At 38.4% G+C, this 19,594-nt stretch overlaps 1 protein-coding gene across 1 annotated transcript; it reads left to right on the plus strand.

Moving 5' to 3' along the window:
- The first annotated feature begins 3,971 nt into the window (after nucleotides 1-3,971).
- Nucleotides 3,972-14,823, plus strand: peds1 (plasmanylethanolamine desaturase 1). The gene is given in 6 exon segments (NM_001200430.1): nucleotides 3,972-4,134; nucleotides 10,436-10,555; nucleotides 12,323-12,414; nucleotides 12,811-12,955; nucleotides 13,860-14,072; nucleotides 14,325-14,823. Coding segments are annotated over 6 exon segments (834 nt in total). The 5' UTR covers nucleotides 3,972-3,992; the 3' UTR covers nucleotides 14,447-14,823.
- The last annotated feature ends 4,771 nt before the right edge of the window (nucleotides 14,824-19,594 follow it).

Below are 19,594 nucleotides of genomic sequence, written 5' to 3' on the forward strand. Positions count from 1 at the left end.
GACTAAAGGACCCAGCTTAGTCTGACCAGTTATCAACTACCAAAATACAGGCCAAGCTGGTCAAGCTGGTAAGTGCTGGTAAGTGCTGCTACTAGTGCTACATTGTAAACAAGTTATTTTTTAAGAAAACAAAATGACAGTTGATGAATTTTTTTCAAGTAATAAGGAAGCTGGAAAATGACTTACCAGCTGGCGAAGATGGTCCGCCAGCTCGACCAACTCGAGCCTGTGTTTTGGTAGCTAGTCAGAGTAAACTGGGTTTTTCAGTAAGGAAGTCTCTATTTTAGTTGTCTACTTAATATTAATGATGCTAGGCAGTGAATGTAACCCACATAGATTGGACTATAAACTGGATAGATTTGATACACTACACATTTCCAAAAAACACACAATGCTTGCAGTTGAACATAAATAAACACTTGTCTGCATGGTCACTGAAAATTGATTCAACATTGTTAAGAAAAATCATTCAACACTGGGGACTTTGCTGTTTACATAGTCAGTAAATCTGAACGTGTCCGTGAACTCCACAAAGCTAAAGTTTGGCTTCATTTGGAGGCAAACAATAACTACACTGACACCTGGCGGATACTTTGCGTTACTGCAGGAAAAGGCGTTGAGAATTCCCTGCGGAACAATTTTGCGTGTTTGTAGCGTCACGTTGCAAATTATATGCAAAACTCTTTGCAAATTGACCTTTTATGTGCTCTTATTTGATGTGATGTATCGTGTATATTTATTTGCTTTATTGGGTGTGACAACAACACAATTTAATTTCAAATGACATACTTTGTATACTATTCCTATGGTACTAAACCTGTTGCAATGCAATATCTAATACATAGTATGTGAACACCTTGTTCGTTTCCTGTACACTAAATACACCTCGATGACTTACTCAGGCAAAATTTTCAACTATTCTTCCCTGCTGAAAAGTCTGGCTTAGACTAACCAGCTACTAGCTGCTAAAACACTGGCCGAGCTGGTCAAACTGGTAGAGCATCCTTGCTATGTGGTACATGCCGGTAAAAAAAAAAAAAAAAAAAAAAAAGGAAAAAAAGAAGAAGCAGTTTGTGAATTACTGCTACAAACTCTACATTGTAAATGAGTTGTTTTAAATAAAATAACAAAACAGTGAGGCAATTAGAAATTCTCCAACACTTTCTGATCAGTCTAGTAATGAAGCTGAAAAATAACTTAGCATTTGGTAAAGAGGGTGCACCAACTTGGCCTGTGTTTGGCAGCTGGTCAGACTAAACTGGATTTTTTCCAGACAGTTTGTAATGACTTATTTGATACAGAACTGAAAACATGATTTATTTTAGTTGTGCTACTATTTGCTTTGCATTCCTGTTTTAAACGGTTAAAGCAGTTAAACTGGTTGCATGGCTTAAAGCCTTTCTCTGCCGCCTCATTTTAACTTAATTTTAACACCCAATTAGACTAAGCAGTCTAATTCTAAACTGGACTGACAGATAGTCACATGGAGTACACTGTGATGCATATTGCATTCATTACTGCATAGTGTACACTGTATAGTGTGTGGTATACAGTTTGGTGCACTATAGGCTACAAGTGAGTCAGCTTTAAAGCAGAATGTGCAAATATGTTCACTATAGTACACTATTTTGGAGACTATCCATGGCTCCCATAATGCACTATAATAAGTTAGTGTCCAATGTGCATTAGACAATACAGAATAACCGTAATACGCTTTTACTTTTGTAGGGAATAGGAAGTGGGGAGATTTTTGGACACAAATAGGTATGGCCGAAACCGCACTATATTCACTACTGTAAAATTTTTGGTATTTTTGTCATTAACTAGTCTCACGCAGAGCTTAGTGAGAATATCCAGTTCTCTGGTTCTTTCCTAAAGCCAAGGACCCATTTTGCTGTTAACAAAAAAAAATCAACTGACCCCCAGTGCATACAGTTGCAATCAAAATGATTCAACCCCCTATGCAAATCAGGTTTTCTGTCAAAATTTACATTACATTTATATTTATTCATTTAGTAGATGCGTTTATCCAAAGCGACTTACAAATGAGAAAATACAAGCAAAGCAATATATCAAGCAAAGCAATATATTTTTAAAAAATTACAGACTTTCAGCTGTTTGCAATGAATAAATCAAACAAAAGCAATTGAAATAGTTCAACCCAATGAATGCTTCAACTGGTTTCCCCAAAATCAACTGAAAATGCAACTTAAAATGACTTCTCCAGTCTCAAAATTATTCAACCCCCTGAAAATCCCTCAGAACAGCACAAATATGCAGAGCAAGTGTTGTCTCAAGCACACCTGATGCAACTAATCAATGGCTTCATTATTTGCACCAGGTGTGCTTGAGCTGGAACACATGAAATATCTAAACTGGCTAGCAGTGGAAAATATATGAAATACCTGGACGGGGCAGAAAAAGGAAGCTATCAATGACCGCAACCAGATTTCTGAGAAGGCAGGTTGCGAAAAACCCTCGAGTGACTGCAAAAGACCTGCAGCGAGACTTGGTGGCAACCGGTACTGAGGTTTCAGTGAGCACAGTATGGCACGTACTAAACACAGAAGATTTCCATGCCAGAACTCCAAGACGCACGCCACTACTGACCTAAAAGCACAAGAAAAGTCTGCTCAAAATCATATAAATAAGCCACAGAAGTTTTGGGATTCTGTTCTGTGGCGCAATGAAACAAAATTGGAATGATTTGGCATGATGGATCAGCGGTATGTCTGGAGGAAGGATGAAGAAAGAACACTCTGTCCACAGTCAAGCATGGTGGTGGCTCGGCGATGCTCTGGGGCTGCTTTGCATCCTCTGGCACTGGAAACCTGCAGCGTGTGGAAGGCACGATGGATTAATTGAAGTATCAGGAAATCCTAGGAGAAAACGTCATGCCGTCCGTGAGGAAACTGAAGCTTGGGCGTCATTGGACCTTCCAACAGGACAATGATCCCGAGCATACCTCGAATTCCACCAAGGCTTGTTGCAGAAGAATTCCTGGAAGATTCTACAGGGCCATCACAGTCACCTGACTTGAACCCCATAGAAAATCTCTGGTGGGATTTGAAGAAGGCGGTTGCAGCACGCAAACCCAAGAATATTACTGAACTGGAGGCCATTGCTCATGAGGAATGGGCTAAGTTTCCCCAGGAATGCTGCCAGAAGCTGGTGTCTGGTTATGCATCTCGTTTGCAGCAGCTCATAACAGCACAATGGTGCTCTACTAAGTACTAAAGATGCTTGCTATGAAGGGGTTGAATAATTTAGAAACTGGAGAAGTCGTTATAAGTTGCATTTTCAGTTGAATTTGGAGAAACCACTTGAAATTTTGACAATAAACCTGATTTGCAGTGGCGGTTGAATAATTTTGATTGCAGCTGTATGCACTTGGGGTCATACCTACTTTTCACATATTGGGCATATTATTTAAATGTGTACCTTAATATTTTGACTACTTTTTGGACCCATAGTGATTTTTAATTTTTGAACCTTCCACTCACAGAACACATGATTATGAAAAGTATCATTACATTCAGGCCGACTATTTATTGGCCTACTCATTTTTGAGTTATTGAGGTTTGGATTCAAATTTAAGTGACCCCTCGATTATGTTAATAGTTAATAACTATAAGACCTCAATAATAAATATAATCACTTCGATAATTAGTTGCTATTTGCGTCACGTGCCCCAGTTTGAGAACCATAGCACTAATGAACTAAACACACTGGTGAATAGGGTGTGGTTTTGGATGTTCTTTTTCCATAAAGCTGTTTCTGATTGGTGGCATATGGATGGGGTTATGAAATACGTCTAGACCTCGTTGTAATCCTATTGGTCAAGATTACTAACGGGAAGTCATTACATCGATTGATGATTGGAGGATGCTGCACGTGACCGAGAGGACTAGGGCGTGGTTTCTAGTTTGAGGAACTGATCTGGCTGGGTTGACTTCCTCACCGGGGGAGAGTGAACTAAACCCGGAGCCAACATGACCAGCAACCCGAGTGAAAACGGGGCTACTACTGAGGCACAAAGTCAGGAAGCCGAGCTGAGCTCTCCGTCTCGGGCTTCGGCCAGATGGGGTCCTCAACACGCAGGCGCTCGGGAGCTCGCAAATTTGTACTCCCCAGGTGAGAGGGCAGGTTTATGCTTAGCTCGATAGCCTAGCCTGTGACAGTAATGAAGCTAGTCGGTTATTGGTGCTACAAAATGAGGGCTAGTCACGAGTTTCAGCTGCTCTGAAATGTGCAGAACTTTCGGCTTTATATTCAGGTTCGTACTGTATGTAAATATGTGAAGTTAGTAGCTACTCGGTAAATGATTCGTACATGTGAAGTGAGGATGCGATGTGAAGTGACTTCATGCCTTGTATAAGTTGATAATATTGTGCGATCTTGTTGTGTTTGTATGTAATATTATAGTGAGTGATCTGTAACCAAAACCCAGTTAACTGCTGCACTTCCATGTCACTTCCATATTATCCTGCTGGGAGGGGTGTGTGTGTGTGTGTGTGTGTGTGTGTGTGCGCGCGCGTGCGCGCGCTTGTTTGTTTGCTCCTCATCTCCATGACTCAGGCCGTGGAGAGAAGTTGTCATTTCCAGATCTTTTGGGAAGGCATGTATCTTTCATACAGCTTCGTGCTCTAAGGCAGTGCTCAGATTGTATTACTCCAAAGGCAGTTATATGGAAATAAATAAATAGATAGATTGAAACGTTATTGATCCTGTTGGAAATCGCATCGTTACAGTAGTGGTAAAAACATTTACATTTATTAATTTAGCAGATAACTTTTATCCAAAGCGACTTACAAATGAGAGAATACAAGCAAAGCGATATATCAAGCAGAGAACAATACAAGTACTGTTACCATATAAGATCCATTAACTGAGTTCCAGAAGAAGCAAAGTGCGCAGAGTAGAGGTGTAAGTGCCAGAGTTAAAAAAAATAAAAATAAATAAAATTTGGGGTTATTAGGTGTTCACGGAAGAGGAGGGTTTTTAGCTGTTTCTTGTAGATGGTGAGAGATTCTGTGGTCCGGATTGAGGTTGGAAGTTCATTCCACCACTGAGGAACAGTTAGTTTGAAGGTTCTTGAAAGGGACCTTGAGCCACGCTGTGTATGTACTACTAAGCATCCCTCGTTGATTGAGCACAGATTGCGAGAGGGAACATAGGATTTCAGGAGAGAGTTGAGGTAGGAGGGTGCTGTTCCAGACAAGGTCTTGTAGGTGAGCATCAAGGCCTTGAATTTGATACGGGCAGCCAGTGGAGGGAGATGAAGAGGGGTGTGACATGGGTTCTCTTGGGCTGGTTGAAGACGAGGCATGCTGCTGCATTCTGAATCATTTGAATGGGGTTTGATGGAGCTGGCTGGGAGGCCTGAAAGCAGTGAGTTGCAGCAGTCCAGTTTTGAGATAACAAGAGCCTGGACTAGTAGAAGTGTAGCCTGTTAGGTGAGGTAGGGTCTGATTTTCTTGATGTTGTACAGGATGAACCTACAGGATCGTGCAGTTGTTGAGATGTGGAAAAACAAACATTTACAGATAAACATTAATAAAATAAAGAAGCATAGTGCAATTTTTTAAAAAATGCATTAAGGTGCAGTGGGAATTTATCTCTTTACAAAAAAAGTATAAACACATGCTGTAAACAATTCACTTGGATGTAGTGGAAATGTGCAATAATGTCAGTTTAAATGTGCCATGAGGTATGTTTAGTACTACTGCTCCTCCTCCTACTACTAATCATCATCATCATAGTAATAATAATGGCAACAGCAGCAACACAGGTACTAGTAGGCTACTACTACTAATAAATATTATAATAATTATTATAATATAATAGTGCAGATAGGATCTAGTCCTGATTCTGTTCGTGAAGATGTAATTTTAGTTAAACATGTTTGGAAAAATTAGTGCCATTTAAACACCTATTACTCAGACCAGATCCCAGTTGCGTTGCAAAAGTGCATCATCATAGAACTGAAATAAAAACGGTTGGTTTATTAGGTTTCACATTGTTTGCTTGTAACAAATAATAGAAAATGGGTGTTAATGTAAAAAAAAAAAAAAAAAAAAGTACATTTGTTTCAAAAGTTTGCATCTCCCATTTACTTTGTGATCTACATTTTCTCTATTATACCACAGTGCTGTTGCATTGCCCAGTAGGGACAATTGCGAGGTTTATATTAACGTGCTCATTCTAATAAGTTATCATTTCAACAGACAAAACCTACACGAGAACATGTTCAGCAGACGCTTAACTTCTTTTGCCTCCTCTCAGTTGTAATACATTCACATTCTTTGCTATAAGTCAAAATCCTATGAATGGTCTCCTTCAGATTAGGTCTTGAGAGTGGGAGGGTCATAACAAAATGTCCGTTGAAAATAGATTGGGGTGTTGTCCTGTTGCAGAATACACTTATTTCTTTTTTTCTTTTGTCGGGAGATTGTAAAATAGATGTGCCTTCACTTTTCTTTCATTCAGATGCATTATGTGGTTGTTAACTCTTTTGTTATAAACACAGTAGTGCACACACCAGTTGTGTTGTGGTCATGGGCAGCTTTCTGGAAACAGGTGATGGAAAGTTACAATCTGGTTCAACTGGGGGGGGGTGTTCTGACCACAAGCAGAACACGTGACATTACTGAGAGTTGTCAACAGAGTTTTTGGAGAATTAGTGTGCCATATGTGTTGTGTATACACTTGTGTATTGTATGAGCATTACAAGATGTATGCACAAGGTGACTTGTTTATAGGTCGAGTACAATACCAGCATAGTGATGGCCTGTATTGGGATTGTATACTGCTAGTTAAATAAAATCTAGGAAGTATTAAATGTTAGCGTTTGAATTATTTGTCGTGCTGTAGTAATAAAAGTAATAAACTTTCAACGTTTCTTGCAGTACTACTAGGATATTTATACGTACAAAGAATTCATTATGGAATGGACAAAGGTGTGTGTGTGTGTGTGTGTGTGTGTGTGTGTGTGTGTGTGTGTATGTATGTGAGAGAGAGAGGGGGAGATGTGATGTGACGTGACCTGGAACCCACAGGAATGTTGTGTATCTTTTGCCATGACAGAGCACAGTACATATGCAAATGCTGAAATCCCCCCCCAAACGAAGTTCAGCCAGAAACCTGACATGATGATGACAACGACCCTGATATTGTAGAGGTTCAGAACTTGGATATTGATATGTTTAATAGCTCTGTGTGTGTGTGTGTGTACACTCTTAAACGCACCATGCAGAAAAAACTTTAGAACAATGAGATGTGACCTATATTGTGATTTGCGATCACTTCCACCATTGTAGTCTTCAACATTCATCCATGTTGGTGTGTACCTAAAAACTTGTTTGACCAGTGTGTGTATTATCATTGTGTGTTCTTTTTGGCACTCCTCCCAGTTCCTTTTCCCCTGCAGCCATTTCACAGATGATATTAGGAAAATGATCTAAACCAAATGTGCACAGTAAATGCACATAGATGCGTCTCTCCTAGCTATGTGACTAATGGAAATGAGCAGCAGAGCTTATAGAAAGAAAGCCCGGGGTTTGATTCAACAGGAACATTTCTGAGAAGCATCTGAGATAAGGTTCTGAAGATGCTAAATATCTAAACATAATTATTCAGAATTATACCTTTGTTGCAGGTTAACCATCAAGAAAAGGTAATAAACAGGTGAAGGTGTATATTGCTGTTTGTTTAATGGAGATACAAGCGTTGTGCTTTTCCACAGATTTGCACTCAGAAGTGTTTGAAACAGTGCCTATTAATAAAGTTGATAGACTATCAAATAACACACACAGTTGCCATTTTGTAGTAATTTTCACAATTTAAAAAGTAAGTACACCCCTACATTTATGACACCTTCAAATACATAAAATTAAAATCACGTGTTCAAGATTGGGTGTCAGTGATTAGAACCTGCTTAGGGAGTGCAGGTGGAACGTGTCTTATTTATACCCCCTCCCATATCTAGTGTCTGGTGTTCCCTTTGCTACTGAGGTGTGTGGTGTCATCATGGCAAGATCTAAAGAGTTGGGAGGCGTGCCAGGAAAAAGCCTTTGCAAGACTACAGTTTGCCAATGAGCATATAGGCAAATACCAGGCCTTTTGGGATAATGTGCTCTGGACAGACGAATCATAGAGTTGTTTGGCAGAGACCAAAGACAGCTTTTCGGGAGAAGCACCTCGTAACTGTGAAGCACGGTGGTGGAAATGTTTTGGTTTGGGGTTGTTCGCTGCCTCAGGGACTGGACAGCTTGCATTAATTGATTCAACTATGGATTCTGTATCATATCAAAGAGTGATGTATGTGATATTGTGAGGCCATCTATCCGAAAGTTGAAGTTGAACCGAAAGTGGACTTTTCAACAGGATAATGATCCAAAGCACACTAGCAAATCCACCAAGGAATGGCTCAAAAAGAAGAAATAGAGGGTTATGGAATGGCCTAGTCAAAGCCCGTATTTGAATACCATTGAAATGTTGTGGGGGGGATTTGAAATGGGCAGTTACATGCAATAAAACCCTCAAACATCTTGCAACTGAAAGAATATTGCATGGAACAGTGGTCAAAATTTCCAGCAAGCCAATGTCAGACACTTGTGGACAATTATGCAAAATGCCTACAAGAAGTTATTCCTGCTAAAGGGGGCAATATTAGCCTCAGAGTCCAAGGGTGTACAGTACTTACTTTTTCCTCAGAAGAATATCAACATCTATTGAAATTTATGTTGAACAAATAATTGAAAAAGCTGATTTTCCTTGTGGTTTTGTTCAAGTATATGAACTTTATTAATAGGCACGGTTTCAAAGATCAAATGTTTGCTTGTCCAAATATGTCAAAAAAGGCAATTTCCTTATTTTTTTCACATGACCTATAAATATGAAAAAATGCAACAGTGGTTACATTGTGAAGCAAAATGCCTGACAACTTCTAGAGCAGAGGTCTTCAATCTTGTCCACAAAGGGCCGGTGTGCCTGCAGGCTTTAATTCCAGCCAAATAGGAGGCACAAGTGCTAGTCACAACCCATGAAAGTAGGAAGAGTTCCTGTGGGTGATGATTTGTGAAATGCTACATGAACTGTTTATGAAAGTAATGATTAGGAAATTAAAGTAGGCATATCACAGGATAAACTATTTAGCATGATGGAAAAGCAATGTTTTAATAGAAACACGTATCCCAACACTGCTGAATGTGTCAGTACTTTAGTCTTTAGTGAAAATACACAGTGAAAATACACAGAATTAAGAGTGGTAATAAAATACAGCAAAACCACAAGTTGATCATTTATTATGACTAAAACTTTAATATCATTCTACATTAGGGTTTTATGCCATTTATAATGGTGTGCACAGAGTCTGCATATTCTCCCCGTGCGTGGGGAGGGGGGGGGGGGGGTTCCTCCGGGTACTCCGGTTTCCTCCCCCAGTCCAAAGGCATGCGGTGTAGGCTGATTGGCATCTCTCAATTGTCCATAGTGTAAATGGGTGTGCCATTGTGCCCTGCAATGGTTTGGACCTCGTCCAGGGTGTCCCACACCTTGTGCTCCAAGTTCCCTGGGATAGGCTCCAGGTTCCCCTGCAACCCTGTGTAGGATAAGCGGAACAGAAAATGGATGGATGGAGAACTGACTCCCGCTAGTTATATTCTGAGTCTGTTACGTTTAAACAGATCCATAATCTGAACTAACTCTAGCTCAATCCCATGCCTCTGCTCAGTTCCTTGTGTCTGGCACATCAAAATGTGGGATCATGTGTAATTACTCTAGCTGAGCTGTCTCCTGGACCTTTAAGCTACTGTGAAGGAAATGGATGGTTGGAGCTAACTTGAGGAAATCCACTAAAGATGAGATCTTTCTCTTTTGTTGTCATGCAGCAGGTTGCCAGGTGTCCTCATGCTGAACAGATGCGCCGCATGCAGGAGTGTAGGCCTGAAAGGAGCGAGGAGCAGTACGTACTGTAAATGAGCAAAACGCAGGGCGTTGATTTATCGTATTTCTGTGACTGTAGCAGAGCAGCAGTGGGAGACAGTGACCTCGTAGTGTTGTTCGTTCATGGATATTAATGGCTCTTTATATGGTGATTGTAGTCAAACAGTCCCCTTGCTCCATGATCTGAGTGGGATGCAGAAATTGGGTACAGGGCGGATATATTAACCCATCAGAAGCTCTCTCTCTCTCTCTCTCTCTCTCTCACACACACCCATATACAGCTGGTTATATGTCTACAGGGTGTGTTTCTGTGTAACTATATTAGAGAAATATACTAACACAAAGAAAAGGCAGACATTTGAGCTATTTTGCATGTGAGTCACTCTCTCTCTCTCTCTCTCTCTCTCTCTCTCTCTCTCTCTCTCTCTCTCTCTCTCTCTCTCTCTCTCTCTCTCTCTCTCTCTCTCTCTCTCTCTCTCTCTCACATTAGGTAAGAGGTGTCAGGAATGGATCAGTGTTATTTTCTGTTTCACGCTCATGGCCTTTAATTTCTTTTACCTCCTCGCCCAGTTCCACCTGGGCCATGTCTGGTACATCCTTCTGGGAATTGGTGAGTTACACATGAGCACACACACACATGTACACACGCATGCAAGATCACACAATGGACTAACAAACATGCCTGTGCTGTACTAATCACCCTGTATGACTCAGCACACACAATTGTGTCCATGTAAGCAGCTAGACTGAAACCCTAGACTTGAATTGAGTAGGCATGTATATTTAGAACATTGTCACGGTCTCCAGTGTCCTCATACTGTGTCAGATTTTTGCAGGAGGAGACAGGTTGTATTTTTTGACAAAATTTCAAAATGTAGTTTCCATGATGCAACCTGTAACACAGTTACATGAAGTGCAAAACGTAATGTGTGCTCTAGGATTGCACATTACTAGCTAAAATAATAGTTATATTTATAGTTATAGTCCGAAATATTCCACTAATTTAAGAATTTTTGTCACTTATCATTTCATCATTCATGAAAATAAAATAGCCTTTTGTTTTATGTTGTGCATTATATGCCTGGAAAAGCCTTTCTTAAAATGTACAAATCCATGACTCAAACAAAGACTGGACCCATAAACATAGTTAGACCTCATAGTACGCAGTCTCACAGGCAGTTAAAACCTTTAAACTGGGACCTCATTAAGTAGAAAAATAATTGATAGCTACTGTATTTGGCTAAATTTAAACAAGATAACTTTAGCCAAACCTATCAGTATTATGAGTAAAGAATCTTCAATTTTGATTCAGGGTGCAGTTAGAAATGCATTATTTATGACTCTTGGTGTACCTCTACCTCAATTTTTTTTTTCTTCCTCCCAGTATAAAAAGACACTGCTTTAAAAACTTGAGCATCATGTTCACTCTGATTCTCATTGTGATAAATAAAGTATGCTTGTTAGGGCTGACAGAACAAACGTTACTCTGTTTCTCAAACTGTGCATCATTGTGCAAAAAGACTCTGAATAACTGCATGACCTCAATTGTATACGTAAACGCATCAGATTTCTAGTCATGAAACAATTTGTTAATTAAATAGAAAATTAAGAATTTGTCCTAAAACCCACGTTAAGCTACATGTCTTATGAGTCACACTCAAATTTCATGGCATGTGTAGAAGTATAATTCCCAGCATGCCTGCACCTGTGTAAAACTCTGAATAGGACGTTTCGGAAATTTTCAGGAGAGAATCTGCGTTACAGAATCCCACATCTTTTTTTTTTCCTCCCATCCCTAACTGATATAGTTGATAATGTTTGATTTATGTCTAATTATATCAACCGTCTTCACCATTAATATGCATTTAATTGGGTAGCCAGTGTTCAGCAACATGTGTACAAAAACACAGTCAGACCAAGACGACCAAATTCACAACAGCAGTTAAAGGTCGGCCGATTGATCGGTTTTGGCAATTTACAGGCAAAGATAATCGATTGCTATGGTGCTATCGGTTATCGGCAAAAATCCCACACAGATAGTTTATCATATTTATTTTTCTGGTATAGACAGAACTGTTTATTTTTGTAACAAAGTTCAGCAATATATTACTTTGAGTGATATGTTTTCATTCAGTATCAATTTTAAAAACTATCGGTTTGATTTAAACGGTTATTGGCAGGTACTTCCCAACTTTGTTATCGATGTCTGTAAAATCCACTATTGGTCGACCTCTAATGGCAACAACTTAAACAGTGAAAGAATCTGATTTATCTTGTACTATTTCTAGTTATTTTAAATGTAGACAAAGTTATATCTATGTAAGTAAATACAGACTCTTCTTATACTATTTTATTCTAATACCGTGTGTGTACACAGTGGGAGGAATCCTTACTGCAGACTTTGCCTCTGGGCTGGTCCATTGGGGGGCTGACACGTGGGGGTCTGTGGATCTGCCCATCGTTGGAAAGGTATGGAGTTGGACAGACCAGACTTCACTTTTCTCCTTTACTCTACTGTAAATGTACTTAAAAATAAATCTGCATTAACTGGGACGGGGAAGTGCCAAGAGCTATGAACTGGCCATTAGAAAGTACCCCAGTTCTCATGAATATACTTAATGTTCTATATAGCTGCAGAGAATATCAGCAAGTTGTGCCCTGCTTCTCTGTCTTTTAAATCTTTCAGGTGTTGAGGGGACATTAAATTTTTAACACTGTCAGAAAGATACAGTTGATCTTTGATGGTGTGCTGTTTTTAGCTCAGGAGAGTGCAGAGTGAGTATCTTGTGTTTATGAACAGTGTGCTGTGTTGCCAGGATTGACTGTTTCTCGCTCTTTCTCTCTTTCTCTCTCTTCTTCCCGCAGGCATTCATCCGTCCGTTTCGGGAACATCATATCGATCCCACAGCCATCACACGGCACGATTTCATAGAGACTAATGGTGATAACTGCATGCTGACGATCATTCCGCTGGCTAACATGGCCTACAACTTCCACACTCTAACACCAGGTAAGGCAGATGATGGGTGTCCTCATTCCCACACAGACAGCGGTGATACGCTGGGAACACTATTACACTACATACTATGACATGTTCACACATTTTGCTCATAGTGAACAATTTTAATGAACTTAAAATGCAAATATAAGGCAAAAACAGTGCCCACAGGGGTAGTTATAAGAGGGTAGACTTTGGTCCTCATGATGGCAAAAAAAATATAGCAGATCTGATTTTGACTGATTATGTAAATTATATGATGTTCCATGTGTAATAATATGAGTAATAATTATTTATTTATTTATTTATTTTATTTTAAATGTGTGTGTGTGTGTGTGTGTGTGTGTGTATATATATATATATATAATATATATATATATAAAATTTTATAATAGCTTGTTACCAAGAAACCTTAAAGTGCAACCTCCTCTCTCTTAAACACTTTCCCACTGCAATGAATTTAAAGGAGCTTTACCTCTGACTGTTCCAAAGCACTGACACTGTAGACTCCTTCCAAAAATTCTACTTGGAGAAAACACCACCATATCAACATCAATGATATGTTTTTCCTTTTTTTAATCTGTTTATTTTTAGATTATCTGGTACATCCGCCATACAAGTCCGTGTGAACAAGCACAATTTTGGACCAAAGTGGGCTTGAAAATACCACTGTGCTGGCAGATTTAGAAAGGCACACTCCCTATTGCATGTCTCTACCTACGTTAGCACATTCAAAAATAGCAACTGGGCAAAGGGGGGAAATGGCTCAGGACCAAACAAAGAAGCAAAATGTCAGCCTTACACCATAAAGTTACAAGGTGCACCGGCACAAAAATAAAACCCACAGACTCTGTGAATTTATTCTGCCATATAAGCACCACAGCCATAATCTCCTTTCTTTCTTTCTTTTTTTCAGTGGAGATTTATCATATCTTCCCCTGGTATTGCTACTTGTATTCTTTGGCCATCTTTGTGACACTGACTAATCAGATCCATAAGTGGTCTCACACCTATTATGGGCTGCCACGCTGGGTCACGTTCTTGCAGGACTGCCACATCATCCTCCCTCGCAAACACCACAGAGTTCATCATGTGTCACCTCATGAGACCTATTTCTGCATTACTACAGGTACACACACACACACACACACACACACACACACACACACACACACACACATAACTGTATCTCCAAAATTACATTCCTTTAAAAAGTAAATATTCTGTACTGTTTATTTAATATATTTTCATGTATAACATGTTACAGGATTTTGCACATGGTTAACATGCACACTATTTGTTTTACTGTAACACTATAACGTTTTTAAAACACTATAACTTATTGAGTCGTGTGTGTATTTATGTATGTGTGTATAAACAGGCTGGTTGAACTACCCACTGGAGAAGCTTGGCTTCTGGAGGAATCTGGAGGAACTCATCCAGAGCCTGACAGGAGAGAAGCCCAGATCAGATGACTTGAAATGGGCCCAAAAAACCCAGTAACATTCCTCTAGTGCCAGCGTCCCTCTCCTACCTCATACCTCTGCAAAGAGGTCCAGCCTCCATCTCCTCCTCATTCAGCTCCCCAGTGTTCACCCAGCCAGTGGGGCTGATAAGAAACTGAATGATTCAGATAATGCAAAAGCTTCCAGCCCACAAAGAGAAGAAAGGAGGAAAGAAGTGGAGAGTGTGATTGCAAGCAATACTTCTCTGCACTTCTCATCCATCAACAGTTATCAAATCTGTTTTTATACTCAACGGTTTTCTCCCTTTTCCCTGCACAAAGAAGCCATTTTACCTCTGGCATAGGGGTATTAAGCATCCAAAAATGCTCTGTAGAAAGCAAAATGAAAAATCCACATTTAAAAAAAAAAAAAAAAAAAAAAACTTGAACAGTGAGCTGCAGTTCAAACAGATGCCTTTAAAAAAGCAACAAAAAAAAAACTGCTCACAGATTTCTGCAAACTGACTAGTCTGATTAACTGTATGACTGCTCCTCTCTTAACACTTCAGTCTGCTAGGAGGAAACCACCTCGTTCTTGGCCCATCTCTCTCTCTCTCTCTCTCTCTCTCTCTCTCTCTCTCTCTCTCTCTCTCTCTCTCTCTCTCTCTCTCTCTCTCTCTCTTTTAAATTTTTAATTATAATTTTTTTTTTTTAAACTCACATGGCTCGTTATAATGGAGGGCTGGAACCGGTGTCTTCACCCGTTGCTGATGTCTGAACAGACAAAGCCGTTGAATATGCAGTCTTTCCTCAGTCCGCCTTACTTATGCAGTACATGCAGCAGAGACAGTTAACGCTGGCCTCTCTCACACACACATACTCACACACACTCCAAAACTGACACTTTCCACACCTCTATTTACACCTTGCACTCTACATATACTCCATACAAAACCTTTGGTTTATGCCTATGAATCATACGCACTTTTGTTATAGTATGCTTTTCCACATTGTTACACATCCATAAAGATTTATTTTTGCACAACCACGTTCTCTCCCATTAATGTTCTGGCTCTACAAGACAACCAAACACACACACAGCCTATTTGTAACAGTTACTTGAGCTCTAGACTGAATTTTTAGTCAGAGCTTTAAGCACTTAAACAGATCCTAAATCATATATGTACACCATATATATAATTTATACATCATAAATATAATTCAGAAGCATAGGAAAGACTTGTGTAGACTTAGTTATATAATCTGATTTTTTTTTTTTCCTTGTCTTAAATGATCAATTAAACATAGTTAAGCATGGCTGCTCAGTTGGATGATCTTGTGCTATTAGTCTTTACATGCCCATGGCTCATGTGAGAGACAGAAGGTTTTAGGTCAGTTTGAGCATGTGAAGCTGCTCTCAAGAATATTAGAACACTTCCAAAAGCTGCATATACCATTTAACTGACATGCAGCTCATTATAAATCCATTTCTAATGGCTCTCTAACTGCAGAGTATGTGTAAATTGACCAAAATATAATGTTAATTATTATCATATTGTAGTTTTCGAATAATGTCAATCAGAAGCAACGCTTTACATTGAATTACTAGTCACTCGCCTTATTCCACTTGTTTGTTCTCAGTATATATTGGGTCTGTAAGCTATGTGTATATTCTCTGCACAAAATTACATTTATGAATAGTTTACTACTTGTAATGAACAGACTACACAGCTTTGCTTGACTTAAGGGATAAATAGAATAAATAGTGTTTTTTGGGGTTTTTTTTTTGTCCTCCCCTGGAGAAGTGTATACATGATTAACTAGTGCTGGTCAGAATTCCTCATTATTACACTCTAAGATTACTTGAAATGATCTGATGCTATAGTGATAAAAATGAGTGACGTGTCTAGAAGGAATAGCTTTCTTGTATAAACAAGGTATTAAAAAAACTACAATCGCTTGCTTTTTTTTTGTCCAAATGTATTTTATTTTAATATAATTTATTTAATATAAATTTTTAATTTTTTAATTTTCATCCTTCGTCAACTGTTGATCTTGTCCTACTGTACTTTAACAGATTGTGATCTATTGAGTGTAATCCTCCATTTAGACATTTTCCTATCTCTGTCCTTGAGAGTAAAATATTAATCCTCGTTTGTCAAATGAAAAAACAAACTTACATGTAATATGGTAGTAGGGTGCTTCCTATGTATGAAATGTTCAATCATATGCCAGTATGCCAAATTTTTTAAGCTCTGGTCTTTGAATAATTTGTTTATTATTATTATTTTGGCTAGAAAAGTATTTAATTAGCACTGTTCGATATGTGATGGGTCAACGCTTTAAAAAAAGGTAATTAACTGCAAAGGTGTCAAATTACTTGGAGCATAAGAACAACTGCCAGGATGTGTTTTTCTTTTTTCTTTTTTTTTTTTTCCTCCCCCCCCTCTCAAAATTTGATTGTGAATTGTGCACATTTTCACATTTTCAGACATTATTTTTTTTTTTATTATTTTTTTTTTTTACATAGTATATTTGTAGTATTTTTTTTCCATGTATGGGTTTGTAAATGAAGATTTAAATGTGGTGTTTTCATCATTTGATACTGATCATTGATGATTTAACTTGATGGCTTGTTGTAGGGTGGTTAGACTGGTGTTAATTTAAGCCATGGAGAACTGACACAATTCTTCTCACAAAAGTACTTACGGCGGTAGAAAGGAATAATCGGAATATAAGGAATATTGTGTTTTGTGAATAATGTAATCATATTTTATACTTTCATGTTGGTTCCCATGTAAAAATCCACATGAATTTTATGCCACTGGCACTTCTATTTTATTCCCCATGCTTATAGGATGATGAAATATATCCACTTATTTAGCTTGTCGATAAGATATTAAAGGGCACTTCCATCAGTTCTGGACTATTATCAATGTTCTACTGATGTTGAGGTTCCAGTCATGTTCAAATTTTTGGGTCATAATCTCCAAATCGGTCATCATTTAGAAAATGTAGAAAAAACTATTTAAATGCATTGGTTGGAACAGTCCTTCAGTAGTAATGATGTGTAAGTGATTTGTGATTGTGCTTGGTACAGTCTTTGAGGTTCCACTTGTACTTTTACTACTATAAAGCTGTTGCATTGGATTTGTTACCTGCAGGAATTTTAGTAACTTGCCCATGAAGTGTCATAACATTTGCATACATGTTTGAAGGTATTATTATGTTAATATTATTCCTGTGGTCTACTAAACGGGCTGATTTTATCACTGAATGTGGCTTTAGGTACGGACAAGCTTACGATGGTGCTCAGACTTTTGAAACACTGATCGGATAGAAACCAAATTTAATGTCAGTTTCCATGGGGTAAAAATAATTGTATGTCATTGTTATTTATTCCTTTATTGTACATGTCCCATCTCGATGTATTTGACTTGAAGATTATGTTACAGAAGGTAGCAGCTCCAAGTGGGTATCTAGTTTATCTGTAGCACTTTCTTATTTGATGTCACACAAGTCAAGGTCTCAGATTAGTTAACACGATTCAAGTTTTGTTCTGTGTGGACAGTTTTCATGTGGATTTGGTTAAAGTGGATTTTGTGGCAGTCAACTTAAATATCAAAAATAATGCCTTGATGCCTTTCTGTTGTCTCCCAATAGGAAGACTTTAATGTTACATTGTATATATTATATTTATAATGAAATTAATAAACTGTCAGATATAATCATTGTGTGGTGTTTATGTTGATATTTTGTGATTGGTAATTGGCAATACATGAATAAAAAATATCAGCTGACTAGATCTATGTAAGCTAAATGCAAAACAAACAGTAGGCCGTCCACATTTTACACATGTGGTAGCAAAAGGTGAGGGTGGTGGTGTTCAATTAGCATGTACATCATTTGCAGAATAACATACATACTTGCTTCCTTGTGTGTACAAAATGAACAGTCACATAATGGCACTGATGTATTGCCTTCATCGTTGCTCTAGAGTAGTCGTCACCAAAACCTGGTGATCTACTTTCCTGATGCCTTAAGAAGGTCAACTAAAGCAGGTGTGTTAGAGTTTGGTTGGAGATGAAACCTGCAGGAAGGTAGATATCAAGGAAGAGGGTTGGTGACCACTGCTCTAGAGCTCTCATTACTGAAGGGATTTAGTCAAAATACATACACCACTATACTGATTATTTACATCTATATGAGCTGCATGTTTAGAAAAAAAAATGCTTACACTGGGTTCTTTGGCTTGTTAAGTGTTCTTAGGTTCCTGTAGAGGTTCTACCTATCTGATGGGGAAACCTTCCTTCCTATGTAGAGTTGTATACATACATTATTCCACAGAAGGTCACATGAAAGAAACTTTTAGGATTGAACCTTCTCTTTTTTCTTAAGTGTTCAGTATGCACATTATCCTCATCAGGGTTGCAGTAGATCTGGAGGCTTTTCCTGGAACACTGGGCACAAAGTGGGATGGGATGCCAGTCTATTGCAGGAAACCATACACGTTCACACACTTGCACAAGGAGGCAATTTAGCGTAGCCAAGTCACCTACCTACCTGCATGTATTTGGGAGTGGGAGGAAACTGGAGAACCTGAAATTAACCTACACGAACACAGACAAAACATGAAACTGCGCATAGACAGTAAGCCAGGGTACTCTGGAGCCATGAAGGTGCAATGCCACCCAATGAGTAACACTACCTGATATCATAGACCTATTAGACATGTGATTCATAGTCATACAACATTACAGTAGACCCTTCCATGAAGGGAAACCTACAACATTTTGAACCCTCCCTTGAAAGGAAAGCACCTTGTGTAGTTTTTTTAATTTTTTATTTTTAAAACATATCCTCCAGAAGGAACAAATCAAAAAAGTATCTTAAATTGCACTACAAAGTACCTTTTCTTTTTCCTAAGAATGTACTTAATTAAGTTGAATGAACTGCAGTGTAGTAATAGACCTATTAGATAGCCACATATGTAGCCATGCCACATTTATATCTATCTATCTATCTATCTATCTATCTATCTATATATATATATATATATATATATATATATATATATATATATATATATATATATATATATATATATTTAAAGTGTGTGTGTGTGTAAGTGTAAAACATTTTTTTGCATTCACCATTTCATTGAAAATTTACATTTTGATCGCGCGTGCGCATTCTGCACGTTTTGA

Source organism: Ictalurus punctatus, chromosome 5 (assembly GCF_001660625.3).
Source record: "Ictalurus punctatus breed USDA103 chromosome 5, Coco_2.0, whole genome shotgun sequence".
Lineage (NCBI taxonomy): Eukaryota > Metazoa > Chordata > Actinopteri > Siluriformes > Ictaluridae > Ictalurus > Ictalurus punctatus.